Source organism: Coregonus lavaretus (assembly GCF_964263955.1).
Source record: "Coregonus lavaretus genome assembly, chromosome: 24".
Classification (NCBI taxonomy): domain Eukaryota; kingdom Metazoa; phylum Chordata; class Actinopteri; order Salmoniformes; family Salmonidae; genus Coregonus; species Coregonus lavaretus.
Window position 1 is genome coordinate 45,362,471 of NC_140011.1, and position 9,235 is coordinate 45,371,705.

At 46.5% G+C, this 9,235-nt stretch overlaps 1 protein-coding gene across 1 annotated transcript in view; it reads right to left on the reverse strand.

The window, feature by feature from the left end:
• Nucleotides 1-769: 769 nt before the first annotated feature.
• The window catches only part of LOC311099908 (metabotropic glutamate receptor 5-like), a gene marked incomplete at both ends in the record, with an annotated part of 87,463 nt that continues 78,997 nt past the window's right edge, over nt 770-9,235 (reverse strand). Inside the window, 3 exons of the mRNA XM_084140626.1 lie at nt 770-1,871; nt 3,077-3,240; nt 4,235-4,417. Of these exons, the coding sequence (XP_083996752.1) occupies nt 770-1,871; nt 3,077-3,240; nt 4,235-4,417 (1,449 nt within the window). The remainder of the gene's footprint in view (nt 1,872-3,076; nt 3,241-4,234; nt 4,418-9,235) is intronic.

Consider the following 9,235-nt stretch of genomic DNA (forward strand, 5'->3'; position numbering starts at 1 on the left):
TTACAGTTTCTCCAACTAAATCTCCAAATGCAAAACTTAATTTTCTAACCTCTTATTCCTATGTCCAACCAAGTCCACAAAACACGTCTCTAGTATGTAAATTTTTCTGTCCAAGACAGAAGGAGTCACTGGACGGAAGAGAATAGGAGGCAGAGGAAGATGAGGAGTAGTTTACAGGGAAGTGCATGAGTAGTTTACAGGGAAGATGAGGAGCAGTTTACAGGGAAGAGGAGGAGTAGTTTACAGGGAAGAAGAGGAGTAGTTTACAGGGAAGATGAGGAGTAGTTTACAGGGAAGTGCATGAGTAGTTTACAGGGAAGATGAGGAGTAGTTTACAGGGAAGATGAGGAGTAGTTTACAGGGAAGATGAGGAGTAGTTTACAGGGAAGAGGAGGAGTAGTTTACAGGGAAGAAGAGGAGTAGTTTACAGGGAAGATGAGGAGTAGTTTACAGGGAAGATGAGGAGCAGTTTACAGGGAAGATGAGGAGTAGTTTACAGGGAAGATGAGGAGTAGTTTACAGGGAAGAAGTGGAGTAGTTTACAGGGAAGATGAGGAGAAGTTTACAAGGAAGATGAGGAGTAGTTTACAGGGAAGATGAGGAGTAGTTTACAGGGAAGATGAGGAGTAGTTTACAGGGAAGAGGAGGAGTAGTTTACAGGGAAGAAGAGGAGTAGTTTACAGGGAAGATGAGGAGCAGTTTACAGGGAAGATGAGGAGTAGTTTACAGGGAAGATGAGGAGTAGTTTACAGGGAAGATGAGGAGTAGTTTACAGGGAAGAGGAGCTCTGGCTGTAGTGCCGTAGCATCAGTCTGTCATATTTCCCCGGGGGGCAGGGCTCACCCAGGGCAGACTCTGAGGCCGGGAAAAGGGCTGGGGACAGGGAGGGTGGCGAGGCGCCAGGCGACCCCAGGGAGGAGTCTCTAAATGGGTACGGAGGGGCCAGAGCAGCCAGCTCCTCCAGCAGCTCTGTGGTTCTCACCGCCGCCGTACCACACACCCCGCCCCCAGGACCATAGACCACACCGACCGCCCCGCCCACCCGGGGTTTACCATGGTTAGAGGAGGCGATGGCTGCCACTTCAGCGTAGGTGGTGACTGTGGTGTTCGGCTGTCTGGTGCGGGGCAGTACGTAGGGAGGGGGGCATGGGGCGGGGGTGAGGGCTGGTCCCGGGGCAGGGGGATCAGGGCCCTCCGGTGGCGACCCAGGGAGCATCATGTTGTTGAGCTGGCTGATGTTGGCGGTGAAACGGTTCACCACACAGCTGATCTGATCCATGATGGTGGAGCTCTGGGGCTGGCCGCCCACCATGCCGACACCAATACCCCGGTCACCTATACCACCAACACCTATACCCATGTCTAAATCACCCACGCCATTATTACCAATACTACCACCCCCACCCCCCATCCTGCCCGCTCCGCCACACGCCCTTGTCTGAGGCCTCTCTGTCATGTAGGATGGCAGAGCCCTGACCTCCTCTCCGTCCTGGGACCCCTGAGGCCCCGGTGGGGGACAGGCGTGGTAGCCCCCCACCCTTTGGCTGACGGTGGGCAGGGTTAGTGGGGAGGGTGACGGGGGTGAGGGGGGACACCGGTGGTATGCTCCAGCAGGGGGCGAGGGGGGGCAGGGGTAGGTTCCAGGGGGGTAATGCTGCGCCCCCTGAGGTTCATCATAGACCCCCCTGGCCCCAAGTTGGGGCGTGGCGGGGGCGAGGTCGGGGGCGCCGGCCCCCTTAGAGAAGGGCTTAATGATGGCTGTCTGGTTGACCTCCTCCTTCTTCTTGATGTGGATGGAGATCCTCTTCCACAGGTTGGGTCTGTAGCCGCTACGCTCATTCTGAGACCACGACACTGACTTACCGTTGGAGCTGGGGGGGGGATGACATAACACAACAGGGTTTAATAACTATCTGACCTCTAACCTCTAACCTCTAACCTCACTGACTTACCGTTGGAGCTGGGAGGGGGGTGACATAATCCAACAGGGTTTAATAACTATCTGACCTCTGACCTCTAATCCCTAACCTCACTGATTTACCGTTGGAGCTGGGAGGGGGGTGGGGGGTGACATAATCCAACAGGGTTTAATAACTATCTGACCTCTAACCTCTAACCCCTAACCTCTGACCTCTAACCCCTAACCTCACTGACTTACCGTTGGAGCTGGGAGGGGGGTGACATAACACAACAGGGTTTAATAACTATCTGACCTCTAACCTCTAACCTCTAACCCCTAACCTCACTGACTTACCGTTGGAGCTGGGGGGGGGGTGACATAACACAACAGGGTTTAATAACTATCTGACCTCTAACCTCTAACCCCTAACCTCACTGACTTACCGTTGGAGCTGGGAGGGGGGTGACATAACACAACAGGGTTTAATAACTATCTGACCTCTAACCTCTAACCCCTAACCTCACTGACTTACCGTTGGAGCTGGGGGGGGGGTGACATAACACAACAGGGTTTAATAACTATCTGACCTCTGACCTCTAACCCCTAACCTCACTGACTTACCGTTGGAGCTGGGAGGGGGGTGACATAACACAACAGGGTTTAATAACTATCTGACCTCTGACCTCTAACCCCTAACCTCACTGACTTACCGTTGGAGCTGGGGGGGGGGGTGACATAACACAACAGGGTTTAATAACTATCTGACCTCTAACCTCTAACCCCTAACCTCACTGACTTACCGTTGGAGCTGGGAGGGGGGTGACATAACACAACAGGGTTTAATAACTATCTGACCTCTGACCTCTAACCCCTAACCTCACTGACTTACCGTTGGAGCTGGGGGGGGGGGGTGACATAACACAACAGGGTTTAATAACTATCTGACCTCTGACCTCTAACCCCTAACCTCACTGACTTACCGTTGGAGCTGGGGGGGGGGTGACATAACACAACAGGGTTTAATAACTATCTGACCTCTAACCTCTAACCCCTAACCTCACTGACTTACCGTTGGAGCTGGGGGGGGGTGACATAACACAACAGGGTTTAATAACTATCTGACCTCTAACCTCTAACCCCTAACCCCTAACCTCTGACCTCTGACCCCTACAGTACCTGAGGTTTTCTTCAGACCCCTTCCTTCTGAAGAGTCCAGCCATGGTCTTGGATTTGGCAGCATTAGCGGCTGTCTTGGCGTCTCCTACATGCATGCGGACCTGGGTAGAGGTGGTGAAGGCACTCCGTACGTTCTTCTCCGGCTTCGCCAGCATGATGTACACCTGGGGGACGCGGAGATAACAGAGATAGCAGAGATAACAGAGATAACAGTAATCACATCAATCATCATCAGTAACACTTTTGTGCATGTCCAAGTGTGTGTGCATGCTGTCTAAGTGTCTTTGCGTGCGTGTGTGTGTGTGCATGCTGTCTAAGTGTCTTTGCGTGTGTGTGTGTGTGTGTGTGTGTGCATGCATGCTGTCTAAGTGTCTTTGCGTGTGTGTGTGTGTGTGTGTGTGTGTGTGTGCATGCTGTCTAAGTGTCTTTGCGTGTGTGAGTGTGTGTGTGTGTGTGTGTGTGCATGCTGTCTAAGAGTCTTTGCGTGCGTGTGTGTGTCTGCATGCTGTCTAAGTGTCTTTGCGTGTGTGAGTGTGTGTGTGTGTGTGTGTGTGTGTGTGCATGCTGTCTAAGTGTGTGTGTGTGTGTGTGTGTGTGTGTGTGTGTGTGTGCATGCTGTCTAAGAGTCTTTGCGTGCGTGTGTGTGTGTGCATGCTGTCTAAGTGTGTGTGTGTGTGTGTGTGTGTGTGCATGCTGTCTAAGAGTCTTTGCGTGTGTGTGTGTGTGTGTGTGTGTGTGTGTGCATGCTGTCTAAGTGTGTGTGTGTGTGTGTGTGTGTGCATAATGTCTAAGAGTCTTTGCGTGTGTGTGTGTGTGTGTGTGTGTGTGTGTGTGTGCATGCTGTCTAAGAGTCTTTGCGTGCGTGTGTGTGTGTGCATGCTGTCTAAGAGTCTTTGCGTGCGTGTGTGTGTGTGTGTGCATGCTGTCTAAGTGTCTTTGCGTGTGTGTGTGTGTGTGTGTGCATGCTGTCTAAGAGTCTTTGCGTGTGTGTGTGTGTGCATGCTGTCTAAGTGTCTTTGCGTGTGTGTGTGTGTGTGCATGCTGTCTAAGAGTCTTTGCGTGTGTGTGTGTGTGTGTGTGTGTGTGTGTGTGTGTGTGTGTGTGTGTGTGTGTGTGTGTGTGTGTGTGTGTATCTAAGTCCCTGTGAGTGACTCCTACCTTGGGGGCGAACATGCAGCAGAGGGCCACAGTAGCAGAGAGACTAACACTGAAACACATGGTGATGATCTTATAGTTGGATCCAAAGTAGATGGGGACGAAGGCCAGCCAGATGATGCAGGTCGTGTACATGGTGAAGGCGATGTACTTGGCCTCGTTGAAGTTAGCAGGAACATTACGGGTCTGAGAGAGACAGAGGGGAACTAATTACCATGAAGGGGTAGAAGAGGTCTGTAGAACAACACATTCCACTGCACCTATCATACTACTATGGCTGACCCTGTAAAACAACACATTACACTGCACCTATCATACTACTATGGCTGACCCTGTAGAACAACACATTACACTGGACCTATCATACTACTATGGCTGACCCTGTAGAACAACACATTACACTGGACCTATCATACTACTATGGCTGACCCTGTAAAACAACACATTACACTGCACCTATCATACTACTATGGCTGACCCTGTAGAACAACACATTACACTGCACCTATCATACTACTATGGCTGACCCTGTAAAACAACACATTACACTGCACCTATCATACTACTATGGCTGACCCTGTAAAACAACACATTACACTGGACCTATCATACTACTATGGCTGACCCTGTAGAACAACACATTACACTGCACCTATCATACTACTATGGCTGACCCTGTAAAACAACACATTACACTGCACCTATCATACTACTATGGCTGACCCTGTAAAACAACACATTACACTGCACCTATCATACTACTATGGCTGACCCTGTAAAACAACACATTACACTGCACCTATCATACTACTATGGCTGACCCTGTAGAACAACACATTACACTGGACCTATCATACTACTATGGCTGACCCTGTAAAACAACACATTACACTGGACCTATCATACTACTATGGCTGACCCTGTAGAACAACACATTACACTGGACCTATCATACTACTATGGCTGACCCTGTAAAACAACACATTACACTGCACCTATCATACTACTATGGCTGACCCTGTAGAACAACACATTACACTGGACCTATCATACTACTATGGCTGACCCTGTAGAACAACACATTACACTGCACCTATCATACTACTATGGCTGACCCTGTAAAACAACACATTACACTGTACCTATCATACTACTATGGCTGACCCTGTAAAACAACACATTACACTGGACCTATCATACTACTATGGCTGACCCTGTAGAACAACACATTACACTGGACCTATCATACTACTATGGCTGACCCTGTAAAACAACACATTACACTGGACCTATCATACTACTATGGCTGACCCTGTAAAACAACACATTACACTGCACCTATCATACAACTATGGCTGACACTGTAAAACAACACATTACACTGGACCTATCATACTACTATGGCTGACCCTGTAAAACAACACATTACACTGGACCTATCATACTACTATGGCTGACCCTGTAAAACAACACATTACACTGGACCTATCATACTACTATGGCTGACCCTGTAGAACAACACATTACACTGGACCTATCATACTACTATGGCTGACCCTGTAAAACAACACATTACACTGCACCTATCATACTACTATGGCTGACCCTGTAGAACAACACATTACACTGGACCTATCATACTACTATGGCTGACCCTGTAGAACAACACATTACACTGCACCTATCATACTACCATGGCTGACCCTGTAAAACAACACATTACACTGCACCTATCATACTACTATGGCTGACCCTGTAAAACAACACATTACACTGGACCTATCATACTACTATGGCTGACCCTGTAGAACAACACATTACACTGGACCTATCATACTACTATGGCTGACCCTGTAAAACAACACATTACACTGGACCTATCATACTACTATGGCTGACCCTGTAGAACAACACATTACACTGGACCTATCATACTACTATGACTGACCCTGTAAAACAACACATTACACTGCACCTATCATACTACTATGGCTGACCCTGTATAACAACACATTAAACTGCACCTATCATACTACTATGGCTGACCCTGTAAAACAACACATTACACTGGACCTATCATACTACTATGGCTGACCCTGTAAAACAACACATTACACTGGACCTATCATACTACTATGGCTGACCCTGTAGAACAACACATTACACTGCACCTATCATACTACTATGGCTGACCCTGTAAAACAACACATTACACTGGACCTACCATACTACTATGGCTGACCCTGTAAAACAACACATTACACTGCACCTATCATACTACTATGGCTGACCCTGTAAAACAACACATTACACTGCACCTATCATACTACTATGGCTGACCCTGTAAAACAACACATTACACTGGACCTATCATTCTACTATGGCTGACCCTGTAAAACAACACATTACACTGGACCTATCATACTACTATGGCTGACCCTGTAAAACAACACATTACACTGGACCTATCATACTACTATGGCTGACCCTGTAAAACAACACATTACACTGCACCTATCATACTACTATGGCTGACCCTGTAAAACAACACATTACACTGCACCTATCATACTACTATGGCTGACCCTGTAAAACAACACATTACACTGGACCTATCATTCTACTATGGCTGACCCTGTAAAACAACACATTACACTGCACCTATCATACTACTATGGCTGACCCTGTAAAACAACACATTACACTGGACCTATCATTCTACTATGGCTGACCCTGTAAAACAACACATTACACTGCACCTATCATACTACTATGGCTGACCCTGTAAAACAACACATTACACTGCACCTATCATACTACTATGGCTGACCCTGTAAAACAACACATTACACTGCACCTATCATACTACTATGGCTGACCCTGTAAAACAACACATTACACTGGACCTATCATTCTACTATGGCTGACCCTATAAAACAACACATTACACTGGACCTATCATACTACTATGGCTGACCCTGTAAAACAACACATTACACTGCACCTATCATACTACTATGGCTGACCCTGTAAAACAACACATTACACTGGACCTGTCATACTACTATGGCTGACCCTGTAAAACAACACATTACACTGCACCTATCATACTACTATGGCTGACCCTGTAAAACAACACATTACACTGCACCTATCATACTACTATGGCTGACCCTGTAAAACAACACATTACACTGCACCTATCATACTACTATGGCTGACCCTGTAAAACAACACATTACACTGGACCTATCATTCTACTATGGCTGACCCTGTAAAACAACACATTACACTGGACCTATCATACTACTATGGCTGACCCTGTAAAACAACACATTACACTGCACCTATCATACTACTATGGCTGACCCTGTAGAACAACACATTACACTGGACCTATCATACTACTATGGCTGACCCTGTAGAACAACACATTACACTGGACCTATCATACTACTATGGCTGACCCTGTAAAACAACACATTACACTGCACCTATCATACTACTATGGCTGACCCTGTAGAACAACACATTACACTGCACCTATCATACTACTATGGCTGACCCTGTAAAACAACACATTACACTGCACCTATCATACTACTATGGCTGACCCTGTAAAACAACACATTACACTGGACCTATCATACTACTATGGCTGACCCTGTAGAACAACACATTACACTGCACCTATCATACTACTATGGCTGACCCTGTAAAACAACACATTACACTGCACCTATCATACTACTATGGCTGACCCTGTAAAACAACACATTACACTGCACCTATCATACTACTATGGCTGACCCTGTAAAACAACACATTACACTGCACCTATCATACTACTATGGCTGACCCTGTAGAACAACACATTACACTGGACCTATCATACTACTATGGCTGACCCTGTAAAACAACACATTACACTGGACCTATCATACTACTATGGCTGACCCTGTAGAACAACACATTACACTGGACCTATCATACTACTATGGCTGACCCTGTAAAACAACACATTACACTGCACCTATCATACTACTATGGCTGACCCTGTAGAACAACACATTACACTGGACCTATCATACTACTATGGCTGACCCTGTAGAACAACACATTACACTGCACCTATCATACTACTATGGCTGACCCTGTAAAACAACACATTACACTGTACCTATCATACTACTATGGCTGACCCTGTAAAACAACACATTACACTGGACCTATCATACTACTATGGCTGACCCTGTAGAACAACACATTACACTGGACCTATCATACTACTATGGCTGACCCTGTAAAACAACACATTACACTGGACCTATCATACTACTATGGCTGACCCTGTAAAACAACACATTACACTGCACCTATCATACAACTATGGCTGACACTGTAAAACAACACATTACACTGGACCTATCATACTACTATGGCTGACCCTGTAAAACAACACATTACACTGGACCTATCATACTACTATGGCTGACCCTGTAAAACAACACATTACACTGGACCTATCATACTACTATGGCTGACCCTGTAGAACAACACATTACACTGGACCTATCATACTACTATGGCTGACCCTGTAAAACAACACATTACACTGCACCTATCATACTACTATGGCTGACCCTGTAGAACAACACATTACACTGGACCTATCATACTACTATGGCTGACCCTGTAGAACAACACATTACACTGCACCTATCATACTACTATGGCTGACCCTGTAAAACAACACATTACACTGCACCTATCATACTACTATGGCTGACCCTGTAAAACAACACATTACACTGGACCTATCATACTACTATGGCTGACCCTGTAGAACAACACATTACACTGGACCTATCATACTACTATGGCTGACCCTGTAAAACAACACATTACACTGGACCTATCATACTACTATGGCTGACCCTGTAGAACAACACATTACACTGGACCTATCATACTACTATGACTGACCCTGTAAAACAACACATT